The following is a 16,799-nucleotide window of genomic DNA, read 5'->3' as shown; positions in this document are numbered from 1 at the left end:
AGAAAGGGAGAATGGTGGCCAGAGCCCTGGAAAAATTCGTGGTTTTTCACCCTGAAAACAGTTTGCTTATTGCTAGGAACACTCCTTAATCCATGCATCCAGCAGACCGGGAATCTTGTTTGCTTGTTTGTTTGTTTGTCTCTCTGCATCCTGCTCGCAGGGCTAGACGGAAAAACACAGCATGTTTCCTATTGCGCTGCCTGTTCCCCACCGAAGCAACGTCACCTCAGATATGCCAGTAAATTCCTTACCGGGTTGGGATTGTAATTGGTTGAATGTTTTCTGTATCCTGACCAGCCAATAACACTCTGAGAAAAAAATTTAGAACAACCTAGTTACGACAGATGGCGAAAAATGACTTGACACTACACATGTGAGGCAATATTAACTAAAGATGAGATCCTTACCGCATTCATTAGAAATATCATAATACGCCAAAAAGATTACATGTGCCGCTGTGTTTATGGTACAAGGTCCCTTATTTTCAGGGAAGTGCCATCCAAATGGTTGCCCTTGTCATGTCTGTTTTAACAACATCTGCTAGCTAGCATAAGCTCTGGCCTTGATAACTTGCATTTTTCTGAGCCTGAATTATTCTTGGCAGACCTTCTTCTTGCAGTCGTCCCCCCCCCCCCCCCCCCCGCCGCCCCAAAAGCAGATAATAATTTGTGCAAAACCATTAGTTAAAAAGAAGAAAGGAGAGGAGACAAAAAACCTTCATAAAAGAACAAGAATAGTGGAAAAACGGAAACAGCAAAGGAATAAATAAGAACAAACGATAAACGGCAGATAGCCAGAATAACTACAGTTACAAGTGAAGTAGTTGTACCTTTTCATATGTAAAAAGCAACAAATATATAACCGCATTTCCAAATTTTAGACTAACATTTTAATCTCAGTAAGCAGAAAACAATGACAGTTATACCGATAGGAACCGGTAATTGACCCAGAGCAAGAAATCAAATCTATTTTCACATTCAAATGACAGCAGCGCATTTATCCTCAAGTTTGCAAAGGATTCTTAGAAGCCTTATATATGCAGTTAGGCGGAAGCTGATTGCCAGCAATAAATAATGCATCCAAGGAAGAGGCTTGAGTACGTATCTTCTCACTTCCAGGATGCAGCTAGGGATCTTCGCCTCAATTCTACATCAAGGTTGTGGCTTAAAGCAGTCAAAGGGCTATTTAATTGTCAGGCAAGGCTTCCCCCTGCGGAACTCTCTCCGCATGTTACAACCTCTTTGCAGCTCCATATGCATCTCTTTTTCACACTTCCCTCTCCATCTCAGGCTCCTACACCTGGTGCATCACGCATTTAGCCCATTCGCTCCGGCTCTTCCTTTCATCTTCCCAATGGCAGACGTTTCTATTTATCCACTGGCAATCAATGTGTGGCGTCACCGGTGGTACTGTAATGACGACTGCACCATTGAGGATGACAGCTTAGAAAGAAGAGGGCAATGGTGATCCCTCCCAGAGCAGCACAGCAGAGTGTAGCGCTCGCATCACAAGGTCACCCTATCTCACCGCTGGCTCCTCTGCATTGGCAGGAGAGGGTTGCTGGGTTTGTACAAGGCTGGGGCGGGAGCAGGAGGGAGGGGGGGAAGAGATCTGGATTTTTTTTCTCCCCTCCCTTAAGCAAAGCCACAATGGAAACCAGGAAGGAGATGGTGATGTTTCTGGAGGGGACTACTCTTGGCGCTCTAGTTGGCAAGAGGGTGCCTAATTTGTCCGAAGCAGTGGGGAGCCCCGCTGCGGAGCCGCAGGAGAAGATGATCCATCGGAACTGCATCAGCCCCAGACCTGGCCCCTTGTCGTCCCGGGAGAGAGGAGGAGGAGGAGGTGGCGGAGGAGAAGACGAAGAGGAGGTGGAGGTGCTGCCAGGGACAGGGACGGTGCCGGAGAGCCGCTCGGCGGCGGCAGCACTGCTTTCGGCCGGACAGCAGCCCCCCGCCCCGGAGCTCCCCTCCAGCAAAGGGCAGCAGAGCAGCTCGGACACCGAGTCGGATTTCTATGAGGAAATCGAGGTGAGCTGCACCCCGGACTGCGCCACGGGGAGCGCCGAGTACCAGCACAGCAAAGGTACCCAACTCCTTCCCATGCCTGCAGCCCCACGCCCGCTCCGGGGCTGGGTGGCAGCACTGGTGGGGCGGGGGGGCTGCCGGAGGGGGTTTTCCCCTCGCCAGCTGAGCGAGGGGCAACCAAATCGGGTATGTGTGTGTCTGCGTGTGTGTGATTTCTTTCCTGACTGATTCCTCACCTCTCTGCCACCGGGAGACTTGTTTGGGGAGTCAGGACACGACGCCGGGCGGCCCCCGCGTCCCTGGAGGGGAGCCAGGCTTCCCGTCGTGGATGCGTCAGGTCTGCAGCTTGTCCCGTAGGATCTTTTCGGCCAAGACAACCACGCACTCTCCTCTTCAATCTATTCTATTTTGGTTTTATTCTTCCCCGTCGCCTAGACAGTGCATGCTCCAGGAAATCCCATACGATCCTGCACAGCGGCGGGTTTTTTTGTATGTGTGTCTGGGGGGGTAAGATCAAACGGGTTTTCTGGCCAAGAGCTGTTTGTGGTTTTGCAGGGTGAAATGTGCCCGGGCGAGTGCGGAAGCGCCCATAAAGACCGTAAAATCGCTCGCCGACTCATGCCAGCCCCAAGTGCGGCAGCGAGGGCCTTGTTTGCACGTTGGCTTAAAAAAAAAAAAAAAAAAAAAAAAAAAAAAAAAAAAAAAGGTCCGAATTACCTTGTCACTTCTATGTCTCGGTGGCGCCAGCTCGGAAATGGTCCCAATGAATTAATTGCCTTTGGTCTCGGGGACAATGAGGGAGAGTTGCATTTGAAAGCAAATGCAGCGGACAGGCCCCTTTTCCCCCTGCCCCCACTCCCCACTCACTATTCTCACCTTCCCAGCTCGGCAAAGACGCCCCTACCCTGACAACAACCCACCTCTCCCTCCTCCCCGTCCCTCAGTCACTTCAAGAAGCCGGGAAGCGCAGAGAGCGCTGCCTGTCCTCTCTCGTCCCTTAGAGGCTCGTTGAAAATATCCCATCCTGGGCTTTGGAGGCTGAGTGGAGATCCCTAAGGCCTCGCCTTCCCCTCAGAGAGAACAGTCCCTGCCTGCTGGCTGCTCCACTCTTGGGTCCTTGCTGGCGTGGAGGAAGGGACAGCGGAGCCGTGCTACGTGGACGGCGGGCACACCTGCCTTTTCCAGGCGCTCAGGGTCGGGGGATGCTGCGGCCCTCCGGTTTCCCAGTGAAGGAAGCGAGTGGGGGGCTCAGCGGGCAGACACCGCCAGTGCGGGGGGGGGGTGCGTCGGGAAGGGCGGGGGACAGGTGACCTCCCAGCCAGAGTGAATAAGTACCCCTCAAATCCCCTTCTCGCTGCCCTCCTCCCCGGTCCTTCTTGGATGTCAGTACCCCAGTACCCTAAATACACCGGGGCAGGCACGGAAACGCCGAATGAGGGTGGGACGGGGGGCAGAAAGGCGTTCGCTGGGGAGGAGGACGGCGAGCATCCCTCCATGCCCGTCCGCCTCCGAGCGTGTGTCGTTGCTCCGGACTCCCCACGCAGGGCCGTGCTCCGAGGCGTTGGCCGGCAGCCCCAGCGGCGGGGGGGATCACCCCAAGGGCAGCGGAGGCAGCGGCGGCTCCCAGGGCTCGCTGGCCTGCAGCGCCAGCGACCAGATGCGCCGCTACCGCACCGCCTTCACCCGCGAGCAGATCGCCCGGCTGGAGAAGGAGTTTTACCGGGAGAATTACGTGTCCAGGCCCCGGAGATGTGAGCTGGCGGCTGCTCTAAATCTGCCAGAAACCACCATCAAGGTACACGCAGCTCGGACATGTTTCCAATTAGCACGATATAAATCTATATGGCCAAACTTCCTTGCAAAACTCGGGAAAGCACTTCGCCAACATAACCCTCCCTCTCAGCTCCCCCCGCCTCCCGCCCCTTTCCTGGCCCTGCCCGCACCCTACAGCAATGCGGGAGACGGGACACGGCTCCCGGAGCCATCCCGGCCAGCGCCGCTAATCTGACCTCTCCCTAGCAGATTATTTTTAATCCTCCCTTCGGTTCAGTCCAAATCTCACTCAGCTCTTGGGGGAGGGAAGAGGAAGCCAGTAGCAGATCTTGTTTCCATCTCGCTTTGCTTTGCCTTCTCAAAAACATTTGCACATGAAAATAAACCCGATAGCAACAATCCCAGGTAGTTTTGGATGCGAAAGGACAGCAATGAGGCAGATCCGCCTGCTTGGCGGGACCCAGGGACGGGGGGTGGGGGGCAGCAGGACAAGCCCTAGCAAGCAGAAAGGAAAACAAGCACCCTAAAAGGGCTGCTCCTCTGGGTCTCCCTACAGATTTTTATAGGGGCTTAATTGATCCCTCCATACGTGATGACAACTCCCTCTGGGAGGGAGAGCTGGCGCCGGTCTCCGCTCTCCGGCAGACAGATCCGCGCCCGCCGCACCGGCCTGGGACTGGGGCCGGCGGCCAGGCGGAGCGGGGCGGCGGCGGATGACGGCTCTCGCCTCTCCTCTACCCGCAGGTTTGGTTCCAGAACCGCAGGATGAAGGACAAGAGGCAGCGCCTGGCCATGACCTGGCCTCACCCGGCCGATCCGGCGTTTTATACGTACATGATGAGCCACGCGGCAGCCACCGGGAATCTGCCGTATCCATTCCCGTCCCACCTGCCCCTGCCCTACTACTCCCACATGGGCATCGGCGCCACGTCGGCCTCTGGCGCCACCCCCTTCAGTACCCCCCTGAGGCCTCTGGACACCTTCAGGGTTCTCTCCCACCCGTACCCGAGACCAGAACTGCTGTGCGCCTTCAGACATCCCTCTCTCTACCCTGCCCCAACTCATGGACTCAGCAGCGCCGGGGGCAACCCCTGCTCTTGCCTGGCTTGCCACAGCGGCCAGTCCAACGGGCTGGCGCAGAGACCCTCCGGATCAGACTTTACCTGTTCGGCCACAACCAGGACTGACTCCTTCCTCACTTTCACGCCCTCTGTGCTGAGCAAAGCCACCTCAGTTTCCATGGACCAGAGGGAAGAAGTACCTTTAACGAGATAAACCTTTGTCTCAGGGTTATTAAACACTCGTCCCTTTCCAGGACTTCTCTTCGAGTTAATGTACCTAAGAGCCCGTGTTTATTTAATCGTGTTCCCTCCTCAGCCGTGGATACCCACAGCAGAAAAAAAAAAAAAAAAGAAAAAGAAAAAGAAAAAAAAAGAAAAAAGAAAAAAAGAAAAAAATTTAAAAAGACTAAAAATAGCTCAGTCTTAAAAGGATTTACATTCCAAGGGGGGAAAATAAAAGAATGAAGAAGGAAAGAAATTACTAGTGATTTATCTCTGAGAAGGAATTCAGGCACGAAGGAGGAAGAAAATCAACTCGAATGAAATATGCTCCAGCCACCTATAGAAATGTGCTGGGACATTCTTTTCCGTGGATAGACTTCTTCCCAAGGGCTGGGGCTTCTGCAGATCACAACAAACCCTATGCACAAACCTACAAGATGGAGAGGGAATATCTGAAATACTTGAAAGAAACACTATCTTGATAACAAAATGGCTTGTGCACATGAAGAAAGCAAAGATGTAATCTCTCAGTGTTCAGAAAATAAAAACAACAGGCATACAGCAAAAAACCCCAAACAAACAAACCACCCCAAAATGTTTCCGGTTTGCACCTCGGCAGTATTATCCAGTTGTCTCTATAGAAAATAACAATGCTTTACCATAAAGAAAACCTGCCATTCTGTACATCACTTTCGTGGTTTAATTGCATTCTTTACCCTCCCTTGTCTCGTCCTTCGTTGTGAGCAGAAATCCGGCATTTCATTTCCTCTTTCATTCCAACTTTTATTTTTAAGAGGCATACTGGAACTGGCAGGGGAAAAATGCGAGCTCCTGCCTCTTTATGGGTCAGAGCTATTTGTCCTTTAAATAACAATGTCCTATTATCAGTCTCTGAAATGTGTACACACTGACGAAATTAGCAAGTGATGTATATGTAAAGAGGGTTTTTGAATATCGAATGTACAATGCTCTGTGAGCAAAGACCCCGTGCCAAACGCTAACAAGCCGCCAAGGGAAGAGATTAGGTGACAGGGAGCACAGCTCCTTCAGACAATCACCAGTCTGTAAATTAGAGCAAAGGCGATTTCCCTTCCTTTGTACCTCAGCCTTCAGTTCTCTCATTGCCTTTTCCTTGCTGAGTATTTTTTATGTTTTTATTTTATTTTTAATTAATTATTTCACGTGTTGGGTTTTGTGCTTCCTTCCCCATCCCTAATCTTTGCATTTGTGTGTGTCCTTCACACTGATTACTCTTCCTTCTTGAGGAGTATTTCTTTCACAAACTCACCCGCCGGTCTCCAAAAGGTATTTCGGAAGAAGGTAGCGTCATTGCTTTTGCTTGGATTTCTGTAACTTAAAATTTAAAAAACGCGGGCACGGAGCTGGGTAGTGGTTTCTTCCAAACCCGAAATTATTTATCTCATTCTGTTTTAAAATAGCCCAAAGAATACACCGCCATAATTTGTTACCATGTCGGAATAAAACTTAGTAACAACAAAAATAACAACACTAAACCCGATAATAACGACGCGTTTTAACAACCTCTCACCCATATTTTTATCGTGCTTGTTAAAAGAAAAAAAAAAAAAAAGGTTAAAGTGTTGCTTAAGACGAATTTCACCGCGCAGTTTCTAATAGTTACAGTTCAACAAGCAGGAAAATAAATGCTGGACAGAACAAAGACGTGTTGACACCTCTGTATCTACTTTGTACTAAATTGCTGAGAAGCCTCTGGTTTATTGTCACACCGGAGACTTTTTGTCCTTAGGAGAGGGAGTGAATAGCAGCGTTTCCCTACAGCCGATGGAAAGCAGGGAAGAGACACGGGCGTGCCAGGATATATTTAAAAAAAAAAAAAAAATTGTTTTTTACAGCTTTTAAAAACCTGATCCAAAGCCACCGTCTTTAAATCATTAAGAGCAGGTTGTTCCACCCTTTATAAATGAGATCTCCTCATGGACATGGGAAGCGATGGCCCTTTTTGGACACTCACAAGTAGATTCTCCTTTCCCGTCCCCCCACCCCCCGGAAATAACAATTGTAAACAGCGTCCAAGGGCAGAGCCGAACAACATCCGAGCTTTGCAAGCCTTTCCCCCTCCTTTACTTTGCCTTTTATCAGACAGAGGAACCAGTCCTATAAAATAGGAGCTGCCGAGCCAGTGCTTGATACAATCCCCCCAGCGACTCCGGGAGAAGGGAGCGCTGAAGAGGTCGGGGAGGGGTGGCACAGCAGATGAGCGCTATCCGCCAAAAATGGGGTGTCCTAGATAGCTCACGACCCTTCGTTCCTCAGCCAGGCACAGTCACCTGCTGGGCCGAGAACACAGGCCAAGATCCGGCCGAGGCTGCTGCTGCGATCGCGGCACCAGTTTGCTCTTGCAAAATGACCAGTTCAGAAAATGCCATCGGCTGACGCGCAGGACAATAAATATATATATACATATATATTTTCAAATACATATATTTTATACACCTAGAAGTGTGAGAGGAAAAAAGAACATTTAAGCCTCTGATTACCACCCGTGACTGGGATATCCCCGCTTAACGAACGGGGAGGGGGGAGGCAGGGACAGGGAGCGCCCGCAGCCGGCACGGTCCCCGCTCTCCCCGCGGCTCCAGTGCCGCCACCCCGATCGCCCACTCTTGAAGGATGGTGCGGCAAAGGGAGGCTGTGAATTTCTCTGAGGTTCGGTCACAGGGCAGAGATTGCCTGCGACAGGTAAATAGGCTGCGGGTCGCAGTAATGCCAAGAGAATTTTCAGTTAATAGGGGAGGGAAAATGAGGTGTCTGGAGCGATATTGGAAAGTACAAGATCGATGATCCGTCCTCGTGTCCAATCAGCAGCCTTTAATTGACTGTATTTTCTAGGTAATTGAGCCGCTGTGCTCCTAAATTGAAGTGGAAGATATAACAATACATCTCAGTGGGAGGAATTACTCATTACTTCATAATGAAATTTTCCATTTGCTCCGTGGGGCCGATGCCCTTAACGCCTTCGCCGCCGGTGGTGGTGTCCGCGGCCCTGCGCGGGGTGTCGGCTCCGGGCACGCGTGGGGCATCGGCGGCGGCGAGGGCAGACACAGGGCACCCAGCCGGCAGCAGGTTCTGCTTTTAGCCCCGAGGCACTGCCACCAGGCAGGCAGGTTTCCACGGCGCCGCCCTGGTCGGGGATGAGACCCTTCGAGGAATTAGGGTGAGATCCCGGGGGAGCCGGCAGTGGGCACCTGGACCCTTGTCACCAGCGGGAGCGGAGTTGTCTTCGGGTACCCCATGTGCCACATCGGGTTCGCTCCCTAGCCAGCCAAATTCAGTTCCTAAAGGCCGTCCCTCCCACCCCCCCTTGTTAGCGTTTGATTGATTGCCTTATTAAAGCGTGTTCTTGTAAGTGTGACCGAGCTGATTGCACTGCATATGTTTGGGATAATGCTCATTTTAAACAACTGAATAATAATACTACTAATAAAAAAAGGACCAGAAGAGGAGGAAGATGAGCTCTAGAGAACGGGTTAAGCCTAAACGATCCCGGGGAGCAGCGCTGTAACTCGCGCATTAAATTGTTCCTTTACTATCAAATCACTCAGTCCATCTTTGTTGTGTTTTATCTGTCACCTCCTGTACCATTAAGTGAAATAGCAACGAGACTGATGCTTACTTTCCCGTCTCAGACTATATGTTTTTATTAAGGTTGTATGATTAAACTGGATCGGATCTGCTTTCCCAGCACTGTGTTTTACTTCTGCACCTAAATCATTGACAAATCGTCTCTCCATATTTCATGTTTTCTGCTGGGTTGTTCGGTCATTTGCCGGCACCTGCAGAAAAGCATGCGGCTCCTTTAGCTTTTTGGCTTGTCTATCTGAAAGACCCTTTTGTTTTCTATTATTCTGCTGCTCGCCTGGCTACTTTATTTTACTACTGAGTTTAGCCCCTGAAAACACCCTCCACCATATGTCACCCCAAGGCCCGCTGTCCTGCCTCTTACAATAGTGTCACCCTGGGGTAAAGCCCACGTCAGGATGAGCTGAAGTCTCGTTAACACAAATGGCTTCATTTAGGCGCATCAGGTTCCTGGGTGGATGTAAAGGGAGAGAGGAAAGCAGTCCCACAAGCTTTTTGCTTCATCCTTCTACCCGGAGCCCCTTACATGTTGCCTATTCCATTCAGATCTTCTTGCTTTTCCTTTTGTAAGGCGGGAGGGTCCCGTCCTGACCCTGGAGAGCTGGTACTACGGAAGGGATGCGGTTACAGTAGATCAGGGTAGATCCTCGCTGGAACTGGTCCCTGTTTTAGAAAGTTTTTCTTCTCTCTCTCAAGTAGGAGGAAGAAGAGATAGCTAGTTCAGGACCTTCTAACAAGAAAACAAATAGATCACAACTTCTGGCCTCCAGTCCACCGTTTGCTTTCCTCCCCTTCCTTTTTTGAAAAAAAACCTGAGTGTATCTACGACCAAGAATGTAGTGCAGGTTTACACTAATATTTACAAACCTCATTTTAAAGAATCTCCGTCGGTGTATTGCATGCACATATACACGCAAAGCAAACACATAAAGTGATTTTCCCTGCTGCCCTCTCTGCAAAGAAGTGCCTGGGACTTCAGAGACAGAAATTGCCACTTAAGAACATCACATGAAAGTATTAAGTAATTATTTAAAACAAGGCTGTTTAGAAAAATATTTGTGTTTATTGCAGCTGCTCGATTGGCCTCGTTAAATCTGGGGAGCATTTAAATTGTGTTACAGTCTCATTTAAATCCAGTTTCGTTCCAGCAGGCTGCAAAGCCTGAATAGAACCAATCACTCCATAATGATGATGAATGAGAAATTAATTCAGATACAAGCAAGACAATTTAGGCCTTCATCTGTTTAAATAGCCTTCCAAGATTATTCGCAATTGCAGGTCACAGATTTAATCAATTGTCCAATCTTGTGAAAGTCATATCCTTGCATCTTCATCGAGATTATTTATAGCGCGGCAAAGCCCAGTGAAAGGTATACGCTCATAACAGGAACAATTACTTAAAGAGAAGCGTTTGCAAAATGAAAAACAAATGCCTCCGTGGGCAGTAAATGATCAAACACTTCCTCGCTCTCCCGGCACATCCTCCCGGGCTGAGGAAGGGAACGGAGCTGCAGGTGGGGGGTAAAGAGGACCATCACCAAACTCCATCCCTGCCGTATCGGCTCTTATGCTCTTCAGCGCAACCACCCGCGCCCCTTCCTGGGCCACCCAGTCTAGTCTTCTGAGGGCGATGGCCGCAGAAAGGAGATGTTAAAAAGCAGTTTTTAATCACGCAAGAATAAGCAAACCGCGCCGCTGCTCAGCCCGGGGATGCCGAGGTCTCCTGCGGGGAGAACTGTCATTTTCTGCCTCTGACTTGCTCCTATTCGAGATATATAAATATATATGTACCAGCAGCCCTGTTTTAGGTCGAGCCCTGTGAATCCCCCAGCCCAGACTTACACACAACCGGCCTCCCCCTGGCGCGGTGCTCGCCTGGCTCGGGATGAAGCCGGCAGAGAATCACTGCACCTCTCCTGGAAACGCCGGCTCTTCTTTCGGGCTTGGACCAGCCCCACCGGGGAAAACCCGAGGTCCAGAATAACTCAGGGTTAATAAAGCCTCTACGAAAGTTGAAACAGACCATTTTGGTAAAGGGGAGAATTGTTTAATTTCTTGAAAAAGAGGTGTAAAGCAGGGAAGAGACCAGACTTGTTTGTCACGGTCCCGGTGTCTAATTGCCTCTTTCCGCTTCTCACCCTTTCTCCGAACACCTCCCATGTACCTGGAGCCCTCATCCCCCTGGCACTGAAGCTCTGTCTGGGACGGCCGCTGCAGGCTCCTGCCCAGACTCCAGGGGCGATCCCGGGCTCGGAAAAACACCTGCTGCCCCAAAGAGGCTTACCCCAATGCACAGGGAATGCAGTTTGAAGGGAAAACCTGGGGCATGTTAGGGGTGGAATTCAGCCCCACGTCCTCTGTTCAAGGGACCCTGAAGGTGGGAGCTCCGAGAACTCCTGGACAGCGCGGATCCGCCGGCCCCGTGTCACTCCCGGGGACGAAGGGCTCACTGAAGAGCCCCTGGGAGCCACCACAGTTTGATCGCAGAGACGGGTGGGTTTCATGGGTGGGAGTGTGCGAGGGTCACCACGGGTGGGTCAACACGAGGTGAGACGTCCTCCCAGTGAAGCGGGAGCCCCGAACCAAGGTAGTTTTTCCGCAGGGAAAGAGCAGCGTGGGGCGCACTCGCCCACGGGTACTGGAATGCGGAAACGCGAGGGTTTTGGGCAGCGGAGGGGGCCAGAGGAGTCGTGTGGGTGCGCAGCCCGGCACGGGAACCTGGAGCAACGCCCGTGCCTAAAACAAAAGCCTGCCTACAGGACCCCCAGAGCTCCAAGGAGCCGGTCTCAGCGACAGACTTTGATGTATCGCTGTCCAATTAGTGCCTTTAATTGGTGTCCTCTGGGACAGGCAACCCGGGAGCTGAGGCGGCGAGAGCTCTCTCGGCAAGCCCTGCCCCGCCCGCTCGCAAGGTAGCAGATAAATAATGCGGCCGGGCAGTAGGAATCCTGCAACCCTCTCCCTCCGAGGAGGAGCAGGGAAACGACCAAGCAAACCCGAGGCCAGCTGCTTGCAGACCGCCCCGCGGGGCTCCGTGCCCGAAGACCCCGGTGTGCCCAGACAGGGAGCGATGTGGGGTGTAGCTGCTCCCACATTTATCCCGGCCCCGGCGATCAACGCCCCCCTCCCCGCCCGCTGCGGAGGGGGGTCACCAGAGTGGAAACGACGCTGCTTAACACATACCGCACGTTCCTTCCAATTTGGCTAATGAAGGTCGCCTGTTAAGCGTAATTTTAGAGGTTAAATGAGGCTGACTGAAGTTTTAAAGACGCTTGATAAAACGTCTTATTTGAGTGACACCAATTGTATATAAAGATGCCATTACAGCGGTCTAGATTTACCTTGGGGGAGGAGGAGGAGGAAACAAAGCAAACACTAACAGGGAGGGAGGAAAACGCTCCGCCAATTTATTCTAAACCAAAACCGCTCGGTCGAAAAAGAAATTGATCACTTCATTCATCAAATGTATAAAATACATTTCTGAGATCAGAAGGTGCTCGAAGAGGGAGAGGGAGAAAGACAGGGGGGAAAGTTCGTAGTTGACAAGAACTGTCAAAAGGAGCAAGAAGTCATTGGAAGCTCACCTTGAAGTAATTCTGGTTTTCTTCTATTTTATTCTCCTTTTTCCTTGTTTTTCTCTTTTCATTTTTTCTTTTTCTTCGGGTAGTCATAAAATGTTTTAAGAAAAAAAAAAATCACCTGAAGCCAGAGGAAGATGAGATTTTTTGATTAATAAGGAAATCAATTTGGCAGAACAGAAAGGATGCTGACTTCTCAAACTCGCTCTTAGCAGAGGCGTCTCCGGGGAAGGCAAGCGGTTCGAGGCTGTTTCGGGAGCCATCAATCCCTAATACCCGGGTACACTTCAAAACTAAGCCACTAGAATTTTACAAGAAAGCATCTCTGATCGATATTTGTAAGCTGAACTATTTTATTTGCTCTTCTGCAGTTGTGTTTTCAGTGTTAAAATATTGTCATTTCACTACATTCTTCCCAAGCAGCAATACAGGGTTACATTAGAGGCATCTTTTATGTGCAGTCCCCAGAAGCTGTGTGTATGTGGGTCATGCACGGCCACCAAAAGTCACAGCCTGAAAATCCCACTTCCCCACTCCCTTTCGACTTTAGAGAGACCTTTATTTGCAACGGGATGGGTAGTCTCTATTTCTTATTTAAGGGAAAATACCCTAACAGTCTGGTCAGACAGTTTTCTCAATAGCTTGATTTCACCTTGCTAAATTTGTATTAAAGAAACATTTAGCTCTCTCTATCTTGCCTGCCTGGGACCAGATTCCAAAGGTCCTAACTTGTCTCAAAATGCATTTTTGCCTACTTAGGGGAAGTTTGCTTACTGCTGTTGCAGTGCAGGATGAAAGATGAGTTTCAAAACAAATAAAGCAACTACTGTTACTAAACCCACACAATTAATACAAATCACTCCTGGGAATTATCCTGCAATTATTCTAACGTTTACTTAAGCTTGTGTACTTCAGGGAGGGAAGTTTTCTCTAATGTGGAGAGACTGAATCATAGGTTCCAAAATCACTTTCCATAAATGACCTGAAGTAAAATTTAATCCAAACTCAAAAGGTCTGATTTACCATATAGTAGCTATATAGTAGCACAGTCTTGCCTCCTCTTGAAACTACAAATGAAGCAGAAAATCATACAGGAAAGAGAAGAAAGGAAAAAAAAAGAGGGGGAAACCCCTAACTTTGCCAATGTTTATGCTCCCCTTTCAGCCAGGTGAAATGTGGAGTGGGATCTGTTCTGGAGGCAGCCTGTTGATCAGTGTTGGTTTGGCTCCAAAAGACGTTCTAAACTTGCTCCTGTTTCAGCGGAGATGTGGATTTGGGCAAGTGGACAAGCTTGAGTATCTGAGACATTTTCAGCCCCAAGCAGTGAATTTCAGCCCATTAACTCTGGCTCTCGAGGTACAACAAAATAGAGGCTGCATGACCCTATACCCCTCTCCCTCTTCTTCGGCAGCCACAGCTTCCCACCTGAAAACCTGAGTGTCATTTGGGTCACGAAGGCAGGTTTTTACAGAAGAGCTGTACTGAAGCATTGAGCAAGTGAATTGTGTGTTGATGGTAAGGAGACAGCTATTCATGCATCTCTTTAGTCCCCATTTAATCTAATCTAACTTCAGATCATTACACCAGGTCCTCCTAGAAAAAAAAAAAAGCTGTAGCATCACTAATTACGATTCCTTTCTTTTGATGTCATTAGGTCAGTTGTAATCCATGTGTCTGATCCATCTACTGACTTTTTGTATTATATTCCAGTTGGCCAATTGTATCTCAAGGGCCGTGGGCAAGCATTTGTAAAATAATAGCACAAGACAGGATAAAGAACATCATGATCTCCATTTTCTGATGCTGCTCCACAGAAAGAAAGAAAGCCATGTTCACTAGTGGGAGTTTGATGTGGGTTCTCCAGATCCAAATCCAGGAATCAGAGATGCTGGCACTCTCTTTGCTGGCTCCCAGTGCTGATTCCCCTGGCATGGTCCCAGAGGGTATTCCCCAAATCAACATTCCCCAGCCAAACCCAAATTGCACTTAACACCACAAAGGGGCAGTCACCAGAGGTTTGGAGGAAGTGATGATCAGCCGTATCACGAAGTTTTAGTGTGTTCAGAATCTTAAGCAATTCCTACAGCCGAGACCAATTTTTGTATTTACTCTGTCTTCAGTGACAGCCTCTTTAGCCAAAAGAAAGATATTCCAAGGTCTGACTTTAAACTTCTCAAAGCCCCGGTATGCAGTTAGAGTGACATTTCTACACTGGAATGCATGGCTTCATGGTGCTATGGCAACAACGTATCACGGGTATATAACTCCACCAAGGGCAAAATCATCTACCCTGATAGCCCCCATCACTTTTTTATGCAGGAGCATAATTCTCACAACAGCCTTTCCTTGAAAAAGTGGTTGTAAATTTGAGCAGCTGTGTGCATGTTTTTTCAGTTTGTCATAACCACCCCTTCAGCAAGGGATGGTACTTGATGTCTCCTGTAACCTGGCACAACAGTAGATATTATTAGAGTGTTGCTCTTACATCATCATATTGTAAGTGTACAAATAGTTATTCCCTAGACTTGTTAAACTTTTGCTTTATAAATTGAAAGGTTTTATCTAGAGGAACCTCAGGCTTGATCTGTACATCACAGACCATTAGATTTCTTCCAGTTAATTTTTACTGAGTGCAATATGATACATTTGACTTTCAAAGGAGGTGCTTAATGTGACCTGACTTACCAGCTTCTGGAGAATCTTGGTAGTATATGCTAGCCATGATTCATTGGTTAAAACAAACAGAATAGACCTGAAAAATAAAAAACCCTCCGTGTTTCTTTATTTCTAATAAAAATTGTTCAATAATTTATCCTTCTGTTCTTCTCAGCTAAGTTGCTGAACTTTTATTATCCAGCATTTTCTATTCAAGAAGTTTACATATTGTAGTAAAGTACCTCTCTATCTTCACTCTGACAGCTTAAGCAAACGAAATTTGTGTGACCTGTCTGTGTGAGGCACTTTCTTCAGTTATTGAGCTCTGAGTGAGGCTTTCTCTTACACTGTCACCAATTTTACAGCCTCCTTTCTCAAAGCATGAAAGCCATAACTACCTACGCAGTATTGGGCTATTTTGCATTTGTTCCCTCAGCAGCCTGTCTTTTTATTTCTGTTTAATATTTCTTGTCCAGGCAACCAAGAACTGCAGTAGCCCAAATGCAGTTCTGCAGCACTGCCACAGGTCTGCATGTTCACACATGTCTTCACTATAACATTACTTTTTTCCACCTCTGTCTTCTAGCACATGTTCCTCGATATGTAAGGACTGGGTTCCTAAAAGTCTTATTTTGTACTTTGCAATATTTAGAATAGTTTTCTTTGTCAGCTCAAATTTCTCTGTGACATTCATGCACCTTAGCTGCAGGACTGACCTGATACCTAGAAAAAACAGATTTACTAGAGGAAAATAAAATTATAATAATTGAATAATAAAATAAAAGCCATCTGATAGTTCTGCTCTATGAACAGTCTTCCACAGACATGGTAGTAGCTATGCAGGTGCCACATACACAATATGGCAAGTGCATCTTTGACACAAATTTGATTAACATTAGGTATGTACATATTTCTGACCACCTGATTACAGCAGCCAGTAGTGCTGAACATCCCAGTCTGTGCAGAATCTTGTTAGCTACAATCCCATTTCATGGTGACGTCTATACTATTGACACTCTTTTGTGCTCTTCAAATAGCCCATTTTTAACTTGCTTTAAATAGCTGCTGGCACCTACCTATTGAGAATACTGTAGGGATAACATATAATACGTTAAGATTAGAATGTCTAGGGGTAAATCCCTTACAAAAGCTTAGGCTGGGACATTTATAAAGTAACCCCATAATCGCATTAAAATAAATCAGATGTGCAATGCCAAGATCTATTTTGCATAAAAACTATGTTGATTGACATATTTGGGAGAGGAATGCAAGTTATTAAATTAATATTTTGTCAGTTTCACTGTTATTTTCTCTTATTTTTAAAAGAATTTGCAAATTCACTGATTATTTCTCTAACCCAGTAGATATTGCTTAATATCTTCTTTAGTTAATAATCTTCTAAAAAGTGCTTTATCTTCCTAATTTGTTATGATTACATCACCCTGATTTTCAAGTGAAGATTAAACCACTGATTTTGCACTTCCAGCTAATATTAGATTCACACTGTTGAGAGGATTTCTTTTGGTTTTGCTATACTTCAGAATTTTCACTGCTTTTTACCCCTTTTACTGCATATTACTCCTGTATTTTTCCTGTTGTCCGTAGATTCCCTTGTCACCTTCCTGTGTTTTATAACATGTAATGTAGGCTAACTGCTATGTAATACAGTTCCCTCTGCATGTTGTATGGCAATTTTTTACTTCAGATATTTGCCTTCATTTCACTCTCTCTGAGGACTGTTTGGAGTCAGAAACTTGCCCTCCATGTAGATATTTCTCATATGCAATGTATTTCCGGCCTCCAGCCGCCCACCAGTTTCCAGTCTAAAAATTGATACACCATAGCAAGATCCAAAAAATAATTTT

At 47.8% G+C, this 16,799-nt stretch overlaps 1 protein-coding gene across 1 annotated transcript; it reads left to right on the top strand.

The window, feature by feature from the left end:
* The first annotated feature begins 1,492 nt into the window (after positions 1–1,492).
* On the top strand, positions 1,493–5,115 carry EVX1 (even-skipped homeobox 1). The gene is made up of 3 exons (XM_048322631.1): positions 1,493–2,082; positions 3,569–3,819; positions 4,542–5,115. The coding sequence occupies exons 1-3, from the start codon at positions 1,650–1,652 to the stop codon at positions 5,070–5,072; spliced, it is 1,215 nt and encodes a 404-aa protein (XP_048178588.1). The 5' UTR covers positions 1,493–1,649; the 3' UTR covers positions 5,073–5,115.
* Positions 5,116–16,799: the final 11,684 nt, after the last annotated feature.

Source organism: Corvus hawaiiensis, chromosome 1 (genome assembly GCF_020740725.1).
Source record: "Corvus hawaiiensis isolate bCorHaw1 chromosome 1, bCorHaw1.pri.cur, whole genome shotgun sequence".
Classification (NCBI taxonomy): domain Eukaryota; kingdom Metazoa; phylum Chordata; class Aves; order Passeriformes; family Corvidae; genus Corvus; species Corvus hawaiiensis.
The sequence above is the reverse complement of the archived record's forward strand: the minus strand, read 5'-3'. Positions and strand labels throughout refer to the sequence as shown.

Excerpts from the sequence above, each read along its gene's own strand:
- EVX1 (XM_048322631.1), top strand. The coding sequence starts at position 1,650 with ATGGAAACCAGGAAGGAGATGGTGATGTTTCTGGAGGGGACTACTCTT. Across the intron at positions 2,083-3,568 it reads CGAGTACCAGCACAGCAAAG|GGCCGTGCTCCGAGGCGTTG; the intron begins GTACCCAACTCC and ends CTCCCCACGCAG. Across the intron at positions 3,820-4,541 it reads TGCCAGAAACCACCATCAAG|GTTTGGTTCCAGAACCGCAG; the intron begins GTACACGCAGCT and ends CTCTACCCGCAG.